Source organism: Centroberyx affinis, unplaced genomic scaffold (assembly GCF_046629955.1).
Source record: "Centroberyx affinis isolate AG114_WGS23_722 - 3 ecotype Tasmania unplaced genomic scaffold, CSIRO-AGI_Caff_v1 ptg003326l_1, whole genome shotgun sequence".
NCBI classification, from domain to species: Eukaryota; Metazoa; Chordata; class Actinopteri; order Beryciformes; family Berycidae; genus Centroberyx; species Centroberyx affinis.
In genome coordinates, this window is record NW_027281327.1 from 55,555 (window position 1) to 79,476 (window position 23,922).

The following is a 23,922-nucleotide window of genomic DNA, read 5'->3' on the forward strand; positions in this document are numbered from 1 at the left end:
TAAGTATACAAGCACTATAAAAACTATGATGCAAGATGTGAAACTGGTCCCAGATTAATTCTCAAGTTCTTAGAAGCTATACAAACACGGGGCCTGATAGCAACCTTTTGTGTTTTTTTAATCCACAATCAATGCCAAGACCATGCATGGACATTTTGGAGAACAGGCACCTAAGCAAAGAAGTGAAGGGCAATCCCTCACCAGAAAGTTAGAGGGGAGAAGTCCCATTTCTGAGCAAAGTTTGTCTTTTCAGGAACACCCCACCCTATTCTAAGTGGAGATGATGGTAAACAAGGAGGGTGCATTTAATAATTTGTCCTAAGAAAGGAAGGCATCCCTTTTCAAATTGCCCTGTAACCAATCTATGAAGAGATGAGTTTCTTCCCTCTGGTCGGTGTTTCCCCTCAAGCCCTATAGTTTCCGTCCATTCTAATTTCCCGATGACCATCTGTAGCTCCCGGTCGGGCCTGTGTGTGAACCCCGTGCTCCGCAGGCCAACAAAACAAGCAGAAGGGTGTGATTTTCACGGGGCGAAGCGTTACACCGCTGTGAAGAGTGGCCCTCTGACAGGATAATGGCCCCTCCTGGAGGTGTGAAACAGCCAGGAACCAGGGCCAGAGAAGAAAACCTGGGAGTGACCGGCCCACACCTCAGGGCTTCTGAGCGGGCCTCATAAAGCAGCAAGCCCCCCTGAGCGTAAATCAGAAGGAGTGGAGGGGTTTGGCGGGGCAGAGACACAGGGGCTTTCTCATGCCAGAGGAAAGGATTGGTTCTGCAATGTTGATAATTACCCCTCTTTGTAATAAGGGTTCGAATTGCACATTAACTAGCAATGCGGTTCGCTTCATTAGGGTCTGTGGATGCTTTGGACTTACTTTGTAGTAAACGTCCTGTAAAAATGAATGAACTCCTCTTGCATTACCTTTCATTATATGAGTGTTTCTTAAAGTTTATGTAGTTCTATTTGTTTTATGAAAAAGAGTAGGTCTAAGTACTGTAAATCAGGCCTGTGGCGGATGGTGTTTTGGGTGCGAGAACCTCAGGCTTCAGTGGGAAAGGAAGGCTTGGAACCCCACTGAGCCGGGGAGTTGCCCCCTTACCACCTGCAGTGCACACACACACACACACACACACCCAGTTACACACACCACACAGGCCCAATCATGATAGACGTTCCCTCTCTCTGACCTGAGCGTGTCACATTCACAGGCTGTGAGATAAGCAGAGCAACACTCTGGTGGTAGCGGATGAAGTCACGTATCCATGTAACACTCTCTGAGGTACAGGGAGAGGTCATACAAAATGATTATAACAGTAAATATATACTGAGAATGATATAGAGATATAATACCAGACAACTCTGATGTACAGAGGCTTGTCAGTTGGCAGAGAATAAAACGCTGTCATACAATGCAGTGATGCTACGCTCTATTTGTTGATTGTGTCTTTTTGTTGCTCTTGTATTGTGTTCCTGGCTGACAGGTGCTGAGGGAAGAAAGCCTCATAGCATTGTTTGAAATGTGTCAGTTTATCCACTCTACCTGCTGGTCCAGGTGTAACCGGATGCCAGTTTGGATTTGAATCTCAAAAACTCCCTACCTGCCTCACTGATACCGTCAGAGGGAGGTAACCAGTCAGCGCTCTCTCTCTCTCTCTCTGTCATCAGAGCTTACCTTGGGGATTACAGTTGCCCCTCCTACTCACTAAAACTGCAGGAGGGCTTGCAGAATCATCTCTCCAACCACAACATGTTTCTTTTTATTCTGTGCATTATTGTTTTCTCTATTTTCATAGAGTTGCGGCAACAAGAATATTGCCGCAACTGCAAACTATAGGGAAACTGTTAAGATTTATCACTTTTAAGACAATAAAATATCCACATCAGAACAGTTTTAACATCTGGTTGATAAATTAAGATTACAGAAATTAATAAAAACGGTGAAAACAACAAAATATGTCTGTAGATTGTCTATTCACCTACTAACATGTTACAATTACACACTGATGTTCACAGATTTGCAAATTTACAGATAACAGAAACTGTTAACTGTGAACAGTGCTCAGCCTCCTCCTCACTAGCCAGGGTTCTACAGTGCAGATTATGTTCAGATTAGGTACAGATAACAAAAGTGCAGATAAGAAGAACTCATCTTGCCTCCTAGCTGGTTGGGGATAAGCCTGGCATGGTGGGAGGCATTGTAGAACCGGTCTTGACACAAAGGAGCATTTAGAAAGCTCTTTATGTGAGCCACTGACTGAAGGTACATTGTACTGCGACAGCTCATCATGGGAGAAAGTGGGACACATGGTTCATAAAAGGCAAAACATTGATCAATGTGAAACCAAAACCAAAATTCATAACCAAAAACTGCAAAAAATCTCCATATTAACAAGTCATTTAGTCTATTATTGAGTCCTAAAATCATAATTTTCTTAAAATAAGTGAAAAAATCTGCCAGTGGGTTGAGATCATTTCACTTGTTTCCAATACAAGTCGTTTCAAGAATTTAGTAGAATCAAGTGTCATTTTCTTGAGCGCAGTGATCTGCCTTATTGTGACTTGTTTCAGGATAGTGACAGAAAATTCCTGAAACAAGTGAAGCTGCATTGGAAGCAAGTGGAGTTATCTCACCTCATTGGCAGAATCTTTCTCTTGATTTAAGAAAAATAAGATTTGAAAGCGGAATATGAGACTAAATGACTTGGAAGATGGACGTTTTCGCAGTGAACCATCACTGCTCCAAAAAACTGTACATGTATCATCTGTAATCCTACTGTAATCTCTTTTGATAGTCTCCATATTAAGACTGAGGGTCTTTGAGCTGCAAAAGCAAACCGCACTTACATCACACACACACACATTTCCCTGGGTGAACCTTCACCCAAACACTTCCTCTCTATTCAAATAATGCAACTGCTGCCCAGTGTCCCGCAACCAGAACTGGGTGTGTTCCTGCATGTTTATTTTATCTGTTGTCCCAAAAATAGACAACGGGTGCTTTGAATATATGGCTCAATGCTTCTGCAATACTAATTTCCGATGGCTATGGAATAATGGATACCATGCTGATGAATGGCTTCAAGTTTATTTGTTTGACAAGGACTTTGGGGGGAATCTAAACAAATTCCTGTTGGTATATTCATAGATATTCAAAGACTTTACTATTTATGAATCCATCAACCCCATAATTTAAGGCACTGATATTATGTTGCTTGGGATGGCTGGGACCAGTGTGATTGATTAGTTTTTTCTTTGGGGGAGATTTGTTCTTATTTGCTCAGAGACCAGTTTCCTCCCTGGGCAGGAAGTCCCAGTGCTGCCGTCAGTGTTGATGTCAATGCGGAGGTTGTCGAAATATATTTACCCAAGTCTTTATCACCTTAAGGACCCTGCCTGTCCTCAGTGAAACTTCTGATGATAAATATTAGGTGATAATCCTGTTCAACCATAGGTAAGGCTCATAAGCCCCCTAGCTCCCTCCCTCCCTCCCTCCCTCCCTCTGTGGTTTCCAATCTGCTCCTGATGCACCAGTCTGTTTAAATGCAAATTATTACAGCATAATGAAAAGAAAAAAAAAAAACGACTCTACTCCAAGCCTGAGTGGGAGCCACGCCCTTCCAGCGTCACCTGGTAGATGTGAGGTTAGTGAGACGAACTTCAAGTCCGACCGGCTGGCAGGAGATAAGAGAGAGAAGCCTGCTGGACTGGTCTGTCAGGAGCGCTGACAGGAGCGCCACCTGCTAACACACATCCGCTTTCTCTGTTGCAGTCTCAGGAAAAGAGTTGTGCTATTGGCAGGAGTAATGCAAATGTCTGTGTGTGTGTGTGTGTGTGTTAAGGCAGGTTTGAACCGGCAGATTGAACTCTTCTGACCGCATCTGCGCTGCTCATATAACTGAATCTCATTTGATTGTTGTGGATATAAGTGATTTGATTGTGCCTGTGTGTGTGTATGTGTGTGTGTGTGTGTGTGTATGTGTGAGATATAGTGTTCCTCGTGCACAGCTCTATTCCCATTCCCATATCAGTCATATATTGTAATGAAAGTCCCACAGTTTCTTCATCACTGTGGTGCCGCCATGTCTGTGTTGGTTAACCACCAATGATTGAGTCATGAATGACGCGGTTTGTATAAAACTACATTGAAAAGGTAATTAACAAGAGAATGTGACTTTAGCACAGGGGCCTTTATGTTTATATTCATGGAGTGTCAGTTTAGTTTGATTTATTTACAATAAATCATACTGAACAAGCAGATCATAAATGCAAACATAAAAACAATCCATCAACTTGCTTTTGTTAATGACTTTTTAAGTTGCAGGCTACAATGCTTTGTCTAAAATTTGGTTTTCATCTTTAACTCGTTTGTGAATTCTGCTTTTGTATCTTATCTTGAGCATCACTTGAGCATACCGACACCAAAACCTCCCCTCAGACAATTACTGATGTAATGATAGGGCTGTTTCCATGATGCCTGACAATAGTTAGGCATGTACAGTTAGGAATGTCGAGGAGAAGAATGCTAGTTCTGTAATCAGCTGTTGCAGAGATGTGGATTTCAAACATACTATGTCATCTGTTCAGAAAATACCCACATGGTTACCACATACCAATGGCATGAGCTACACACGCAAAGTGACATCACATTTTAGCAGACAATAGAGAATGAGCGACTGACAATTTGGATATGGTCACAATAAAGACAAAAGATGTGGAGGTGACATGTGCACTGTAACCTTTCATTTATTGGAGAGACAGAATCTGTCGTAAATCTCCTCATTGTTGACAATACAGAGAAGATGACAGACAGCTTCCAGAAAACAAAAGGGACTGGAGCACACTGATAGATTCACAGCCTTTAATTGTGCAAACAGACTAATGTTTTGACACTACTGTGTCTTCATCAGAGCCACTTTGACTCTGATGAAGACACAGTAGTGTCGACTAACGTTTCAACACTACTGTGTCTTCATCAGAGTCACTTTGACTCTGATGACGCAGAGAACCCTGTTTCAAGATGACAGACAGATCTGCTCTGTTATGTTGTTGAGCGCAAGGAATACAAACTCATAACTTACTGCTGTACGCATGTGAAAACCTCCTAACTCCAATTTTGGTGATTTCATGTTTTAACTTCAGTTGAAGGATTGCAAGATCCTCTATGGGTTGAGAAAATTATGGAACCCTTTCAAAACCCATTGGATAATGTCAAACATGTATGAAAAGGTGACATTTTGGAAATACAAGGTTTTCACCTGACAGTGACATTATATCACTTGATTACATTTTGTCATCTTAGATTTAATTGGTGTTATCAAAGAAGGCCGCACACTGTGGAAAATAACCTGAGTTTGGAAAAGGTTGTTTGCCCTGCAGGCTGTGTCACTGCCTTGAAGCCTGGGGTGCTCCACAGCCAGTTTCTGTTACGCCATCAACACATGACGCATCCACCCCGTCCTGGAAGACCCGAGTACCTCATTGGAATACAGACCTTGTACGTGAACAGCTGTGCATTCAAATACGAGGATTTCTCAACCTAAAAGTAAATGAGCGTTACTGATAAGAGTATCAACCGAAGTCGGGGTTGGTCCGCTTGAAGAACTCTGCTGTGTTTTGATCTAACTGGACTGCTGCTCTCCTGTGTCTTCTTCAGCTTTCCTCCATAGCTGAAGGCTGTTTTTGTGCTCCTGAGTTTAAACAATGGTCATCATGCCTGCTAAACATCACTACTGTTGACATGACATACATTAACACTGTTTGGTCTGTGTCACAACGTGGACAACATGTTTATAGAAGAGTGACTGTACCTCCTTTATTTGAGTTGTTTGCTTGTTAGAGTCTTTTAACACCCTTGGGGGGAAAAAAACAGATGTATGTGTAGATGCATATATATTCTATTCTATTCTATTCTATTCTATTCTATTCTATTCTATTCTATTCTATTCTATTCTATTCTATTCTATTTCATCCTTTCTGTGCCCCAGGACTAATTTGTTCTGTATTCATACATATCCACTGCTGTCTCCTATAGCCAGAAACAAGAAAGGAGTGTTTGTCCCACTGCCAAATTTGTAGTTTCATATGAACAGGAAAAGATGGAAGAGGACATGATTTTCTGGGAATAAGGATATACAGGCTGTACGGGAGGGGTGTAGAAGTGTTTGTACTAATATAAAAGTTTAGATCAGTGTACTGTATTCACAAAGACAGTCCCCCATTCATTGTCAATGGAGCAGCTCCAGATCAGTCTGATATCACAGACTTGGTTCTCTGGTTCCTGACACTGTGACAGGTTTGGTCCTGATTATGAACCAATATGTGAATCCCTATAGTGAAGGTTTTTTCTCATGAGGATTTCAACAGAATCTCTTTTTTTTTTTACCTGATAAAGATGCCTCCCCTTGGTGGTGACACAGACAGAGTGAGTAATCCACTGTGCTGTGAGTAACCGGACAGTAACCAGTCACTCTCTACAGAACAAGTCCTAACACACCTAGATCACTTTCTTTATCGCAAAATTTGACCAAAACACACAATATCTATTGTTATTAACCCATTACACTACATCATGGGTGAACACACTGTCTGTAATTGATGTCTACCCATCCAACTGTTGGTTAAGTGTGTATGTACAGTATATACACATTACCAGTCAAAAGTTTGGACACATGCATTTTTCTTTATTTTTACTATTTTAGAATAATAGTAAAGACATCAAAACTATGAAATAACACAAATGGAATTGTACAGTGACCAAAAACAAACAAAACTATCTTATATTTTAGATTCTTTAAAGTAGCCGCCCTTTGCCTTGATGGAAAGGCAAAGGCTTTGGAAAGAAATTCACACGTAGGCATCAACTTCACTATTTATATTTGTCTGAGAAACAAAATGCAAGCATTTAAGCATAAGCCTTTAGATCAAAATGGCTTTAAGATAATGAAAAACATTCAATCAGGTGTGTCCAAACATTTGACTAGTAGTTTGTATTGGTAGTAGTGTACCTTTTACCTGTGTGTGCGTTTGGGTGTGTGATTTAATGCTCCTCATCCACACTCATATTCCTATTCTCATATCTCATATCTTTCGTTTGTGTGTGTTTACACATACGTGCGTATGTGTGTGTGTGTGTGTGTGTGTGTGTGTGCAGGACAGGGTACATGGGACAATGGGGGTTGTGTCTAGTTGCATCATGCCTTCACTTGCTCCACTGCCACCCTGTGTGTTGTGTGGATGTCACAACACCCCCTGCCTCCCTCCCCTCCTTATCCCCGAAACGCCAGTGTGAGAACATCACACCCCCTTGATTCCCAGACGTGGTCACACCCCGTGTACAAACTCACGGCCAATCAAAACACACACTTCCCATATGCAAATGATACCTACTATTCCCTCATAAACATGTTTAACTGTCACTTTTCAAAACAGTGAATCCTGAAAACACTCTGCCATAGAACGGCTCTTGGCTTGTCTTCCCATCTCTTCTCCAGCTTACTGATTCAGATGCAGTTTTTCTGTTTACAAACCAAATCAATACTGCTTGGTGCTCCATCTTTACTGTTTTTTACTGTACACTTCATATTATAGCCTATATCTCTTCCAGACAGTAGAGAAGAGAATGAAATACTTGCCCTGGGCCAAAACAGCCTGCACACCCTCAGCCTTACCTGAAAACACTGAATTTATCTGATATATTTTGATATTTCATATTCTCTTTAATCTTATTCTACTAAAATAGCTTTCCCTATTCTCTCTTTTTTCTTCATTTTTCTAAATTTAGCTGTTGTCTGTGTACATCTGGTACAAATTCCACGGTCTTGATGAGATAAAGTGTTAAAATAGGCAGTCAGAATCAAAATCACTCTCAGCATCCCACTGTAGTAGTAGTAGTAGGAGTAGTGTGTTGTGGATAACGGTGGAAAATGAGACTACCATGTCAATCTTGTCAACATTCCTGAAGTCATGCGGTGAAAATGGATTCTGCCTTGTACGATATGCTCACAAAGGACGGGATCAGGAAAGGAAACGTGCTTTCGGCTTTTTGTCACAACATTAGCACAAAAAGCCAAGACGCTCCTTTGGGCGTCTCTGTTTTAATCCACAACCAATGTGTATCTCACACTTGATGGTGATGGCTAGTTGACTGTGTGTTGTGTCATCCCAACCCCCCCAAACCACCACACACACACACACACACACACACACACACACTTTCTCGCTCTTCCTAGGCTTCTCACATCAGGTAGCCATTGACTCTTTTTATTCAAACCACAAGCAAGGTGTTAAGACCTGACACAGATCACTGCTACTCTCTATTCTGGAAAGATAACATGGTCATTTACTGGTGATCTTCAAGGGGATGGGAACGAAGGATTGAGTGTATGTTGATAAGATTGTGACACCTTTAGTGAGATAACCATCACTTCACAGTCTTGATGGGGGGGGGGGGGGGGAGTGGATACTGTCTCCTAAAGGTGAGGGGTACAACTGTAAACCTGATCTGTAAAATCATATTTTGAAAAGAACTGTGATTCTGAAGCCAGAGTATGGCTCAATTTAAATCACAATCACAATCACAATCACAATCACAATCAGAATCAGACATTTTTATTTGCCAAGCAAGTTTGCACATACAACGAATTTGACTTTAGCATAGCACAGCACAAGAAAATAGTATATAAAAAATGTAAAACTAGCCTAGAAATTAGGCCATACGCCTCTTTTTGATGTATTATATAAGCAAAGTGATATATGAGTATAAATAGTATAAGTACATAAAAATTACATACATAAAAATTAAAAATAGAAATTCAAGAAGACTTTGTCTAGACTGTTTTAGACTGTTTAGAACAATTCACTGCAAGACATCACAGCAATTTATGAGTAGGTGTTTTAGCAAATATGTTCTTAGAGTCTCTGAATAATTTTTTTCTTCAGGAGATGACCCATAATTTTCACAATATGATTGAAGACTCAATGGATGAGGTGTCATATTTCTGTGTGGTGACGCAGGTCAATCAAAGCACATGAAAACAGCATACACTACGCACCAGTCTTCCTACTTCACGCTCTGTCCTGAGCTGTGGAGGGCTGATAGTGTCCCGGGTCTCTATGGGCCGTCAGTAATGTAATGAGACCTCCGATGGGCTGTTTGAAGTGCTAATCACCTCATTGGTCCCTGAGTGCTAAATGTCCTCTTCAGCTCTCTTGTCTCTGGGGCTGCGTGTATTTCAGGTCTGCACCACTTTGATCATGTGCGATCACTGATGGTCACTCTGAAGTCATTATTTCCCTCTTGATGACTGAAGCTTAAGATAAAAGTCCAAACTGACAACATAGAAAGAGCTTCGCCAAATAGGCCTGTATCTGATAATGCCTTGAATGGCGCTGGTGTATTACAAACCCATGGACATGAAATTAAAGTATCATTATGCAAAATGAGTGATCTATTATGATTAGTCACTGTTGTTGAGTTTGTTTGCGTATGTTTCAATCTGCCTGAATACAGTTTAAAAACATAATTCAACCACATCAATGACAAGCCCAAAAGACCCAACAGATTAATGGAGAGACATTAAAGCAGTTGACTGTGGGACAGAAGTAATCGTTGTTGCCTGCAGGCACAGTCACAGTCAACAACTGGGAGCACGCTTTGCTCTACACCTGAAACTGACAGTTTATGTTTCAACAGAAACAATTAGTTTTTCATCAACAGACTTGCACAGTAGGCAAGACTGACATTTTGGCTATTTTAGACCGTGTTTGAAGCCTTGAGGTAAACAGAATGATAACAGAATGAAACCATGACTAAATTCATACATTTGATTTGATTTGATTCATTTGATCATTTTAAAACAAGTTACATACATACAATATAATGTAATGCACCTGGTTAAAAAACAATCAAGGATAAAACACAAGAAAGTCCAAGACTTATTTCCATTGTGGTCCTCTAGTCCAAGAGGTTTAATAGCGATAACCTGCATTTCAACTGTATAAGGTAAAAATATAACATATGTTGCTAGTCTATAAATGACAAAAACAAAATGCATCCTGTCATGTTTGGTCATGCAACACCACAGCTTGTCCTCAACTATAGTTTTTCTCACCCAATCAAGATGACACACACCTGTCTCAGATTCACAACCACATGACCAGCCATTAGAGGGGAGAAAAATCACAACAACCACTGTTTTTGTCTGTGTGAGAGCGGCACAATGTGAGTAGTGCCAAGTCTTCCCCGAGGCATAACTGCTTCAACTGCCAATTTAGATGACCAGGGAACAGGCACCGGTGAGCCAATGGGCTCGATCGTCGGCCAGCCAGACCTGTCAGTGCACCTGCTGATTCCCAGGCCTCCTTGCCAATCTTTGACTACACTGAAACCCAGAGAGAGAGAGTGAAACTGGCCCAGAGCCAGAGGAAGAGCTGCTTGACTACGCCTGACAGGCTCGCTAAGAGCAGGGGATCCTGGAAGGAGGAACAACCCTCCTTGTGGAGATGAGAGGAATAAAGGGATGACTAACCGTGAGAAGAGAGAGGAGAGGAGGAGGAGAAGGAACACCTCACTGTACCGACTCCTGGGAACCTAAAACCTGTCCAACATGGCCCTCACGATTGCTCAATGAGTGTACCTGTTCTAAGACTGTACAGCTGTGTGTGTGTGTGTGCGTGCGTGTGACTGCATGCATTCAAGTGAGTCATAGAATATCATTTTGTATCAAAGTGGAAAAAGTGATTTTGTTGAGCATCTCAGAGTTGTTGGTTTTTTTTGAATGATCAACTGACAGACTGTGTCAGTGGAAAGGAGCCATAAATAAGATGTGACATCCAAGTGTGCCTCTCAAGGAGTCTCACGGCCTTCTTGACCCAGAGCTGCAAACATTCAAGAGGTTAATAACCTCAGTGCTGCTGACCATCACCTGCCCTCACACCAACCACAAGATCCTTTATACAACACACACACACACACACACACAGTTTAAACAGGTCAATTCTCAGTGTTATGCTAATAGAACAATGGCAACATGATAAAGCTTTTGATGAACAGCGATCACTATTAATGGTTTTCCTTCAACTCTTTCCTGACACTTTGAATGACTGAGGACTTGAGGATAATAATAACATATCGTCATTGTTAATTTTGGTGTTTTTCATGGTTTAACTTTAATTGAAAGATTACATGGTTCTCTGTGGGTTGAGAAAATTCTCTGACCTCTTGAGTTTATGAAACACTTTCAAAACCCAATGGATAACGTCAAAAATGTCTTTTCATCAGTCTAAAAACAGCGTTGTTTTCTTAGCTCCTGATAATTCCTTGACAAAATGCTGCTTTGGATGTCTTTTTGATTTTGCTCGATCACTGACTGGTCTGACCATTTGCCCTGGGGGTCGGTGCAAAGTGCATCATGGGTCCACTTGTGTCAGCGGTGTCGGATGACAAAATGTCTGTGCCTGTGACCTCACCATAGGTCATCGGGTGTAGCAGTCGGACAGCCTGCTTTCCCCCCATAGATAACCGGCGTTCAAATAGAGCTCTGACACATTAATGCGTGTTGCGCAAGATGGACGGCGCACACTGACTAATGGCAAACAGATTGCGGTGTTGTGTTGTGATGTATTGGAGTGAGTGTGTTTTTGATCCTGCCTCGCTCATCTGTGACTCATGCACTCTGAACAAATGCAGACTTGAGCTGTCACGTCCAGAAGCGTTTTATACACCCCCACCCCAGACACACACCCACACACCACCACCCCTCACCCCTCTCTCCCTCATGTCATTTGCACTCACTCTTCCATACAAAGAATCCACTGTCTGCTGTTCATTTGTCCCCCAACTCAGGAAATTATTTGTACTTTAAAAGCGAGTGTTGGAGGCCTTTTTGCATTTGAGTTTTCATTGTCAATCAGCCGAATGTTGTCAGGCTTCATAAACAATGTGCCGACCCCATTGTTGTGATAAAACAGCACACCGCCACTGTTTATTCTCAATCAGCGAATTTGACTCAATCACACTCCTTTAAAACACAGTCCTCCCGTCTTTCCAGACTCCTCTGAAAGGCACAATCAGACGCAGCCATCAGTCACAGCATGGCACTGCCATTCTCCATCAGCGGTCATGTGGATTCCATTAGAATTGGTCATCCCAAGCACAGCTGGAGTCCTGGGGCTCACTTATCATACCCTTGGACAGAGGGACGGTTCAGGAAAAGTACCTGGAGTGGCCATGCAGATTACTCAGACTCCCTGCAGAGAACAATGCTCGACGTTCTTCTGCTTTTACTGACTTTTAAAACTCTTCCCCCTGAATTTAAAGCAGCTATCAGACTTGTTAAGTGGGGTTGGTTGTGAATTGCACAGACATAACATTGCATAAATTGTTGTGGGTCTAATAATACAAATAACCCAGATAACCCCTGTGCTTTTCACTTCATTTATTTGCATCACATCAGTCCAACATGTAAAAAAGACACATAAGTCAGAGCAGAAGATGGTAATCTTGAGATTAGTGACAATGATAGAAAATTTCATAAAAATAGTCAGTTGAGTACACCAATGCATTGAAAATCTGTGTCTTTTTAATATTTCAACCAATAAAAACATGACAAATAAACTGTTTTTTAACAAACAGAATAGCTTATACATTAAGCCGACTTCCACAAGAAGCATAGTAAAGCCAAGCCCTGGTTCTGGCCACTTGGTTTGTTCAGCAAATGTAATTACACTGTAGCAGGGAATACGACATTGTACTGCACAAATGTGACACTGAGGCTATTACAAGTGTATGCTCACATTGAAGCAGAGGCTATATAGCGTCCTCTAACTGTACACACCATGGCCTATGAAGCAGCAGGTTATTGAGGAGATAGGGAGGAGTGTATTGAGCATATAAACAAAGAGGGGCTGCTGGATAAAAAAGCCATGTGTCAGGCTGATGGTGGTCGTGGGAGGCTCACCAGGGTGGAAATCCAGACTCCAGCAGTGCTTGCTTTTACAGATGCAGATTGTCGAGAGACAGGAGTGAAAAGGCAAAGGTTACCGCTGTCCTGCACCCGTTCACCTCAGGCAAGGGGGTTTACAAACGGTTCTTGCGGCTATCAGAGGATTAATCAGACCGAGGGAATACATTTGTTTCTGATTTGTCACAACCTTATCACCCTGCCGTGCTGCTTTTTCATGAATGCCGTCAGTTGATAAAATTACTGTTAAAGCAAAATGTCAGGAGTGTTAATGTTGTCAGTTGATTGATTGAGTCAAAGACCAGATAATAACAACCCCTATATACACACCGGCCAGGGGAGCTTTCACACACAGGTAAGAATTTGGCACCTCGCACTGCGACTTCAGCCTCCGACTGCTGCATATAAATGGGCCGGTGTAGCCAGGGAGCAAAGACTACAATGGAGATATGGCTAACGCCTTTTCTGCTCAACCCACTCTCTGTCTTTGGCAAACACAGCCCTCTTTCTCTTTCTGTCTCTCACTCACTCACACACAGCAAAGGCTGCAGTGGGTAGTGATCCAGGTCATGCAAATCCACAGCATTTACATGACTGTGAGTCTCTTCCCTCTCTGGCTGGGCGTTCAGCATGTCCTTGGTTTGATATAGTTTCTTCTACAAAGCCTCAGTTCAGTGCCCTTTCCTCTCCACAGGCTTGCCACTGATGCCTATACATAAGAGCAGATGCATACTTTCATTTTCGATATGAGGACTTTGTTTTCTCTGTTGACATGAAGCAAACAGGCATGTGAATATAATGTAATCCTCAATCTATCTGATGAGTTCTCAAACCAGACCCAGGCTGAGAGAGAATTCCCCAGAATCCACTCTGCTGCCTCCATATGTTGCTTTCCCTTGCGCCATTTTGCATCCCGGACACAATTAAGCCGAACACTTACTAGGAAGGATGCTAAACTGCCACAGATGGGGGCTGTGACATCAAATGAAAGCAAATGATGGGTTCAATAAATAATAATAAGCTCTGTCCACAACCCACAGGGTCAGTTTGTCAGTTCAGTGAGTTCAGACGAAGCAGAAGAACTTCTTCCAGCTGCACCTGGAGAAAGCTTTGGTGCGCCTGTCGGAGGACCTCCTCTTCTTGGCCTTGCGGGCTTTGTGCTTGATGGCGGCAAAGATGGCCGCGTCGAACGCCTCCTTCAGGTTCTTCTGGGTGAGAGAGGAACACTCGACATAGTCCGTGGCCCTGATCTTCTCCGCCATGCTCCGGGCCCGGGAGCTGAGGACCGGCTTCACCTTGGAGCGGTCCAGGTTGATCAGGACGTTAACGTCCAGCAAGAGGTCCGACTGAGTCCCCACAAGGACGATGGGTGCGGAGGGGTTGCAGGCCCGGATCTCTGGAACCCACTTCTTAATGATGTTGTGAAATGAGGTGGGGTTTACCACGCTGAAGCACAGGAGGAAGACGTCCGTGTGGGCGTAGGACAGCGACCGGAACTCATCAAATTCTTCCTGAAACGCAACATGAAGAGAGAAAGCACCGGTTAGTCATACTGAAACTGTGTGTAGTGTGGGAATCTGGAGACATCAAGGACCAAGAGCAAGGAGTGAGTGAAAGAAACTGTCTGAGCATTCAATCACATTCAAGTCATTGTTGATTGCAACAATAACTATTCTGTTCAACATAAATTATCAATCATTTCACAGAATGAATAAAACAGTCGTGAATTTTGGGTTCAAAACACATAATAGGCTACAGACAAAACAAGAACTTGTAAAATCACATCGTTGTTGAAATGGTGTATCTTCGGATAAAATAGTCCAGATATTCTTACCTGTCCAGCAGTGTCCAGCAGTTGAACTTTGACAGGAGCTCCTTCTACTTGGACCTGACCTGTTGGAAACCACAGATATAAGAGTCAGACAGTGAGTAAAAAGTTTAGCCCTGTTTCAAATGATAGACTTCTACTGGCAACTACCAGTAAGCGTTCACAGTGATAAAATCTAACTATGAAGTTGTAACATTCAAATTTTTTCAGAGTATTCAAACTTATATAACTATAGATTGTATGGCTGTACAGACTTGTAGGCAGTGATTATAGTTGATAAAAAGGTGGGTAAACAATGTCCTCTACAAATAGATCATTATAAGGCAAATCCACCAGCATTAATGCATTGATTTTTTCTTTTTTTCTTTCAAAAGATCATGTGTTCCTATAATTTACAGTTTGATATTACTTAGGCTACTATCATATACACTATAAATTTCTATTTCTAAAAACATATCTCAGCCTAAAGTTGTGATTAAAACCCAATCCACAAATAAAAAATAAAATAAAAATTAGTTTACGTTGGTTTACTCTCCAATACATCCCCTCATAAGTGTATTTTCACTCACCGGAGAAGACGTCAAAGCCCGTCTGTTTATACTCCGTCGGGTATCCGTTGGATGTGTAGCTGACAATCATGCTGGTCTTCCCGACGGCTCCGTCCCCGACCAGCATGCAGCTGATGGCCCCGGGCTCCAGCTCATCCTCCTGGGTCAGCCCGCAGGCGGAGGGCACTCGGGACTCGTGGTAGAAACTGTACTCCATGTGAGGTGGCATGTCGAGACGCACATTAACCTCCTAAAACTCTGGCCTTCCCCTCCTCTTGTCTGACCTGTATGTGTGAGACTGGATAGATGGGCTGCTGCCGTGCTCACATCACCTGTGCTGACTCTCCTCTGAATGACGACAGGCGACATGCGGGTTTTGGCTTTAAGCTTTGGCAACTTTCCGCTCAGACAGGTTGTGATTTGCATAGCCACCCCCACTGGGACAAACGGTGTGAACGCTTCCTGGCTCCTACAGATGGTTGTCAACCGCTGAAATTGATCTGCGTTGCCAAAATGACGCACACTCATATAATGTGATACTTTATTGCACTACTTTATTTGAGGAAATCGCTTTTCCCTTGAAATGTGGTCACTCTAACCTGCCCCAGATGACTGTTTTATAGATTTTCAAGTGGATTCCTGGTTAACAATGGAACAAACCACAAACATGTCTTCAGAAAATAACAAAATTCTCACTCTAAACAGTGTTGTAACGCATTAATTAGAACAATAGTGAGTGACAACAATTAAAACAGCAGCACTCAGGGCGCTGACTCATCATCAGGTTATACTAAGCCTTTAATATCCCATAATAAACGACTCACACTAAATTTTGACGAATTGCGCCCTCTGGTGGCAAAGAAAAGGCACTACGCTAATTTTGGTCACATGATTCCCAACCGTCACCTGACTGCATGAGTCCACCCTGTGTTGTGCCACTCGGAAGCTAAGCTAGTTGTGTCCATGTCTTGTATGTTTTAAAATATTATATACTTCCTACCTTTATGTTCCAGCGTAAACTTTACTATTCTGTATATTTCTTCTCAATTAGACGCATGCAAAGAGAGGAAACGCATCGCTGAGCCCTTCACGGGTGGAAACTAATAACCGTGTAGTCATGTCATCATAGGATTTTCTCGCTAGGTCTCTGTTTTGCAGGCCATTTACTTCCAATTATTCCTCGTGAAATTAGGTTAATTCAGCCATGGCTTCAATTCTGGATGAATACGAGGACTCGCAAAACACCAGGCAAAGCGCGCAACAGCACAGCCGCCTGTCGGCTGCCAACATCGGGATAACGCACTCAGGTAGGTCGGGGAGTCTGGGCCCTTCTCGAGAGATGCTCCATCTGACTCCCACATACACATGCAGTGATGCTGTTTGATCACCCTAACAAGAAAGCTCACAGCTCACACGTAAATAACGCTGGTATTTGTTAAAAGACTACTTTTACTGACTTGAGTTTGTTCCCTAGGCTTTGTGAATGTGAGGCTTGAGGAGGAGAAGCCGATATTCAACAAGCAGAGGATCGATTTTTCACCGCCCGAGAAGATCAACCACTTTGCAGTCTGCAACAATCAGCTATGCATGAGTCTGGGGAAGGACACTCTGCTGAGGCAAATAACACTATCAAAAGCACTACACAATGGTCACTGGTCTGAGGGAAAGTCTGTATAGGCTGCAGACAGATTGGATTAGGTGTTTAAATAGCAATTCTTCACAGTGATTAGTACTGATTTACAGTGGATTGAGTCTAGAGGAAGCTGTAAATGAGATGTGATGATTTGCTTGCTGATGGTAATATTTGTTATGTTAATGAGCTATACAAGACAGCTGTTTTAACATTCTATTCTATTCTATTCTATTCAGGATTGACCTGGCCAAACCAGATCAGCCTAACCAGATTGAACTAGGACGGAAAGATGACAGTAAAGTGAACAAACTGTTCCTGGACCCCACAGGTGAGAACAGACTCAATATTAGAGTGTCAACTGATTCAGATTTTCCTTTGGATTTAATTAGACAGCAACCGAATGACCTGTGCATTGATTATTTTGATAGGGCCTCGGTCTACTCTGCAGTGTATCATTACTTGCAGATTTGATTTGATTTAACCAAAGCTGTGTAAATGTAAAATATGTTTTTAAATTGTGTTTCTGTCCTTTCTCCAATGGCCATATACTACTAGTAACTTACAGTTTATTACAGGGAGATGGACATTTTACTAGCCTCCAAACTCATGTCTAGTACTTCTCATATTGGATTAGTACAAAATTATCTTATATATACAGCATTTTTTATGTGATAAAGTGGAAATGTCTGGGCGATGCCCCAAATCCTCAAAATTCATCCCTGACGCAGCGCTTCTACATAATTGATAAGATTGTTGTCCCGGTGGCTTGGTTATGACCTACTAACAACAGCAACTATATCCTCCACCTTATTTTCCCACTGCAGGCTCCCATCTGCTGATCAGCCTGAGCACCAGCGAGTGTCTGTATCTTAACAGGAACACCCAGAAGGTGCGCAGCTTGTCCCGCTGGCGAGGCCACCTCATCGAGAGCGTGGGCTGGAACAAGCTGCTGGGCAGCGAGACCAACACAGGACCCATCTTGGTTGGCACCAGCCAAGGCATCATCTTTGAGGCTGAGATCTCAGCAACTGAGGGCAGCCTGTTCAACACCAATCCAGACCAATACTTCAGACAGGTCAGAGGGCAGCAGACGGTTCATGTGTAAAGGGGAATATCTCTTAATTTAAGAATTCATATTTCTATTGTCTGTGGCAGTGCAATCAGTGTTTGTGAGGTGCTCACAAACACAGTGAATAGTTTGGGAAAGATGTAAATGTGACTGTGAGGGCACCCAGGGGGGGTTTTCATGGGGATAAGTGTACATTTTTTCTTTCAGAACTGATAAAAGTACAATAAATTTAAGATCATTCTGGTTTCCAAACATTCCATTTTGATGACATCAGTGGATTGATTCTTAGCTGTCCAGTTCTAGTTGAGAGTTTTTCATGTTCACAAATGTATCGTGACAGTCCTAACTACAAGAATAACACATACTACTTCTTTTTTTCAACTATAGTTTTTATTGTTTCCTTCAGACAAACATAGAATCAAACAACAGAAGACACAAAGAAGGAAAATAAATAAAATAAAACGCATACTACTTCTTAAATTGAAAAATATTCCCCTGTCATGTGACTCATGCAGAGTTTTAAGTGCAGTAGTTTGCCATATGAATGCCATTGTTGCGTATGCATAGTTTATTTGGTAGTACCTTCAAATTTGTCCATACTATACAATCCATTAACAGCTTTAGCACGCTCATATTTTTTAAATGCCTCTACATTTTATTACTACCTCTTGATACGTGACTGAACAAATACTCGATCCCTTTCCCGGGGCAGGTCCACTCCCTGGAGGAGGATGGGAAGCCGGCTCCGGTCTGCTGCCTGGAGGTGGAGCGCGGCCTGGAGAACAAGTACTTCATCATCGCCACCACCCGCAAACGCCTGTTCCAGTTTGTGGGCAAGGTGGCCGAGGGCTCAGAGCAGCAAGGTTTCAGCTCCATCTTCACCCAGAACCAGGACATGCTGCCCAGCTTCCAGGAGTTCCCGGCCAACATGGGCTACAGCGAGATCACCTTCTACACCTCCAAGCTCCGTTCCTGCCCCAAAGCCTTCGCCTGGATGATGGGTAATGGAGTTCTCTATGGGCAGCTGGACTACGTCAGGCCCGATTCCCTGCTCAGTGATGTGCAGGTAAACGTCTTTATGAAAGAGCTTTTTTTTTAAATGGATCTTATTCATCAGCAGCTTAAAGATCCCATGAAATGGCATCTTTACTTCCTGGATTTGATGCGTTTCCTGTTGAAACAGGATGTTGGGGTGGGACATAATTCAGTGAGGGATCATTCAAAAGTCTAAACCAATGGGATATGAGTCAGGGAGAGAGAGGCAATTTTATTTGATGGGAGGGGTGTGAAGGGGCGGGATTGTTAAAAAATCCGATGGTTTTATTGCTTAGAAATGTATAGTTACATCTTCCAGTGCAGCATGAGGTCACCATGAAAGATTCTGTGTTTTCCTGGAAGTAAATGTAATGGGAGTTAATTTCATGGGGGCTTTAAAATAGTGCCTTTACATCAGTTGTATGCATTACAAACGTTTCTCCCACCAGCTTTAATAATGTTGTCATCATTCATATCTCTACCTTCTTTACATTCACCTACATTCACCTCCGTCTTTATATTTTCCTTAATTTCTCCTTCTTTCCTCCCTCCCATTCTCTCTCTCTCTCTCTATCCATCAGGTATGGGAGTACACCACCGACATAGACCTCAGTTTCAACAAGCCCATCTCCATCGTGCTGACGCAATTCCACTTCTTGCTGTTGCTCCCTGACCGAGTCAAGGCCATCTGCACCCTGAATGGCCAGGTGGTGTATGAGGATGTGTTCCCAGATAAGTTTGGCATCCTCAAGAAGATGATCAAGGACCCAGTGGGCGGCTTGGTGTGGATCTACACTGAGCGGGCGGTCTTCCGGTACCACATCCAGCGCGAGGCCAGGGACGTCTGGCAGATGTACATGAGCATGAATAAGTTCGATCTGGCCAAGGAGTACTGCCGGGACCGGCCCGAGTGCATGGACATGGTGCTGGCCAAGGAGGCTGAGCACTGCTTCCAGAATAAGCGATTCCTAGAGAGCGCCAAGTGCTACGCGCTGACGCAGAACTACTTTGAGGAGATAGCGCTCAAGTTCATCGAGGCCAAACAAGAGGAAGCCCTGAAGGAGTTCTTACTGAAGAAACTAAACAATCTGAAGCAGAGTGAGAGAACCCAGATCACCTTGCTGGTCACCTGGCTCGCAGAGCTCTACCTGAACCGGCTGGGCCAGCTGGAGAGCGATCACAACAGCATCATCTTCCAGGAGACCCGGGATGAGTTCCGCCAGTTCCTCAGCAGCTCCAAGCACAAGGAATGTCTCTTCAACAACCGCACCACCATCTACGACCTGCTGGCCAGCCACGGCAACGTGGACGACATGGTCTACTTCTCGGTCATCATGCAGGACTACGAGAGGGTCATATCCCACCACTGTCAGCACGACGACTACAGCGCTGCTCTGGACGTGCTCTCCAAGCACTGTGACGAGAAGCTTTTTTACAAGTTCTCCCCCGTGCTCATGCAGCACATCCCCAAGAAAGTGGTGGACGCCTGGATTCAGATGGGCAAGCGGCTGGACCCGAAGAAGCTCATCCCGGCCCTGATGAACTACAGCCAGATGGGCAGCACCCAGCAGATCAACGAGACCATCCGCTACATGGAGTTCTGTGTGTACCAGCTGACTGTGACAGAGGAGGCCATCCACAACTACCTGCTGTCTCTGTATGCCAAGTACAAGCCCGACTCTCTGCTGTGGTATCTGGAGCAGGCAGGGACCCACGCCTCCGAGATCCACTACGACTTGAAGTACGCTCTCAGGCTGTGTGCAGAACACGGCTACCTCCAGGCCTGCGTCCTGGTCTATAAGATCATGGAGCTCTATGAGGAGGCAGTGGATCTTGCTTTGCAAGTAAGTTGTGTGTGTTTTTGGGTCAGGATTGTATGTGATGTAATAGAGTTTAATCACAAAACATATCCAAATCACATATCCATTATATTCGTATTGATTTAATTATCTTGTATGGATTTTTTTTTTTTACATATTGTTAAAACGCAAATAAAACTGCATTACTTATCTTTTATCTGTATACGTTCAAACGTTCTGTATGCTAACAAATGTCATTAACTCATATATTCATTCATATATTCTTCCACAGGTGGATGTGGATCTGGCTAAGTCGTGCGCCGACCTGCCTGAGGATGACGAGGAGCTGAGGAAAAAGCTGTGGCTGAAGATCGCCCGCCATGTGGTGCAGGAGGAGAAAGATGTGAAGAAAGCCATGAACTGTCTGTCCAGCTGCAACCTGCTCAAGATCGAAGACATCCTGCCCTTCTTCCCTGACTTTGTCACCATTGACCACTTCAAGGTCTGTATGATATCACTTATTAAATCCACTTCAGTCATTAAGTAGAGATGTGTTAAAGAAAACTCATTATATGCTTATTTAACGTAAATATGCACAACTTATAGTACATAATACAGAAAGCTGTCAAGGAGACCACTGCCTCAAATCAGTACAATTCATCATCTGTTCATCCCTGTATCTCAGGAGGCCATCTGCAGCTCCCTGGAGGAGTACAACCAGCACATCGAGGAGCTGAAGCAGGAGATGGAGGAGGCGACAGAGAGCGCCAAGCGCATCCGAGAGGACATCCAGGAAATGAGGAACAAGTATGGTGTGGTGGAGTCCCAGGAGAAGTGCGCTGCTTGTGACTTCCCCTTGCTCAACAGGCCCTTCTACCTGTTCCTGTGTGGACACATGTTCCACTATGACTGTCTGTTCCAGGTAACAGTAGGGCTGCATCCGAACTGCTTTATCACTAACGATACCAATCCAGAGCACTCATACTGAGTATTAATCCTGTTCATTACTCTTTCTGAACAAAACAGACTTAGGCCACTTAGTTTACATTGACACATAATCCATTTGTCTTCTTTAGAGATATCTAACATCCTCATTTGTTTGGATTACGACAGGAAATTACGTTTATTGGCTTGTTGAATTTTGACATGCTAAACATGGGTCTTGGTTTCAAATTTTATTATTGGTGAAATTCTCTATACCTTATTCTTGCCTAATATCAGCCCAATATCTGATACAAATATTGATATCAGTGCATACCTACCACTAAGTAACTAACAGTGGTGGTGAGGTGACAAGTGCTATTATGTTCAAGAGATGTTAAATCTTTATTTTAGTAACCATCTTATGAAAAAAGATAAACTCCTGTGGGAAACCTAATTCAAATATGATAAATTCTCTAAACACCAATTCAGTTAGTCCTCTGATTGCGGGGATAACATGTTTTTTTTTTACCCTGTAGGAAGTGACCCCCCACCTGACGGTCTACAAGCAGAGTCGTCTGGAGGAGCTGCAGAAGAAGCTGGCCGCAGCCACGCAGTCCTCCAAGTCCCGCCACCGCCCAGCGCCCAAGGAGGACGGTGACTCCGCCAGCCTGGGCAAGGGCAGTGCGGGCGCCAGCCGCGAGCAGATAAAGTCAGACATCGATGACATCATCGCGTGCGAGTGCGTGTACTGCGGCGAACTGATGATCAAGACCATCGACAAGCCGTTCATCGATCCTCAGAAGTTTGAGGAGGAGAAGTCCAGCTGGCTATGAAGGAGGCCCCTCGTCTGTCAGTGTGAACGGATGGACATACGGAAGCCTGTTGTCTGAAACAATCCCCACCATCGGTTTGACATAGGATTGACCCGTTCACAGCTGACAGATTCCCCTTGCCTGCTGACGATGCCTACTGCCTACAACTGTATCAGCTTCATTTAATTTCCACAGAATGTGCTTATTTTGTTGACAGTATTTGAGGCTGATTTGAAGACTTTTGCACCCTGTATGGGAACATCTAGCGAAAAGCAGCCATGAATTGATAATGAATTGTAACATTGTGGGCATTGTAAAGAAAGGATGACTTCTCCTGCTTCGGATAGGAGGATGTCGTAATGTGAAATAATGCAAGTGCTGTACAGAACATGTATGTGCCTGAACCACCCTACTGATGGGTAATGGTAAAGAAACATCCCAAAGCTAGGATCAGATACAACTGCACTATTATACAACTATAAACTCAATTAGGTCATGCACTTGTTTGATCTGGTAATCGCTTCAGCTGCACTAAAGACAGCATCTGTGTCTCCTAGCTCAATTCAACCGCTCAACTCTGCTACTTTGTGTTCATCATCTATAGCACTCAAATTAGCTGGGATTAACATATTAGTACTTCATATATTCACTGTTTTGCAATTCAGTTCTGTCAAATTTATGATTGTCAGTTCAACTGGCTGTTGTTATTGATGGTGTAATAAATATTTAATAAATGATTTTAACTATCATTTACACTGAATGTTTTGTTCCCCCTAACTTTATGTTGAAATATAACACATACGGGACAATAGTTTTGCAGCACAATAAATAATAATGCAGCTGTTACTTGCTTTGTCTATAACAGCATGATAATTCTGAGTAATTCTGCAGTTTAGCAATTTGGGTGGCGAAGTGACCCAGTGGTTAAGAGAAACTGCCCTTTATCAGGGGGACCTGGGCTCGGCCCCTGTGACAGCAAGCATCCATCCTGCTGAATCGTCCTTTTGCAAGATACTGAGTCCCTACTGGCTCCAGGTGCTGTTCTGTAGCTCACCCTGACCTCTGACCCCACTGCAGAGGGAGGAAAGTGAAGAGAGAAATTTCCTAGTGGGATCACTTGAGTATCACACTATCACTACTATAAATGTGAATAAAAACACAATTACAAATCAGCCTCACTTCTCAGTGAATTCAGAAATAGATCTTCTCAAGACCTGGAATGAAAGAATATTTTCGTCATTGTGTGACTGTAACACTGTATTTCTGTGGGTAATAAATATACTGCATCAAATTTATGTTCCAATAGACACAAAT

At 43.1% G+C, this 23,922-nt stretch overlaps 2 protein-coding genes across 2 annotated transcripts; one reads left to right on the forward strand and one right to left on the reverse strand.

Moving 5' to 3' along the window:
* Positions 1-12,557: 12,557 nt before the first annotated feature.
* Positions 12,558-15,679, reverse strand: rhov (ras homolog family member V). The gene is made up of 3 exons (XM_071538673.1): positions 15,358-15,679; positions 14,795-14,853; positions 12,558-14,471 (listed from the first exon to the last, which is right to left on the reverse strand). Exons 1-3 carry the CDS (start codon positions 15,563-15,565, stop codon positions 14,025-14,027), a joined length of 714 nt encoding a protein of 237 aa, XP_071394774.1. The 5' UTR covers positions 15,566-15,679; the 3' UTR covers positions 12,558-14,024.
* Positions 15,680-16,282: 603 nt separating this feature from the next.
* On the forward strand, positions 16,283-23,320 carry vps18 (VPS18 core subunit of CORVET and HOPS complexes). The gene is made up of 9 exons (XM_071538677.1): positions 16,283-16,643; positions 16,811-16,952; positions 17,206-17,297; positions 17,794-18,044; positions 18,751-19,104; positions 19,655-20,917; positions 21,165-21,374; positions 21,558-21,794; positions 22,333-23,320. The coding sequence occupies exons 1-9, from the start codon at positions 16,541-16,543 to the stop codon at positions 22,627-22,629; spliced, it is 2,949 nt and encodes a 982-aa protein (XP_071394778.1). The 5' UTR covers positions 16,283-16,540; the 3' UTR covers positions 22,630-23,320.
* Positions 23,321-23,922: the final 602 nt, after the last annotated feature.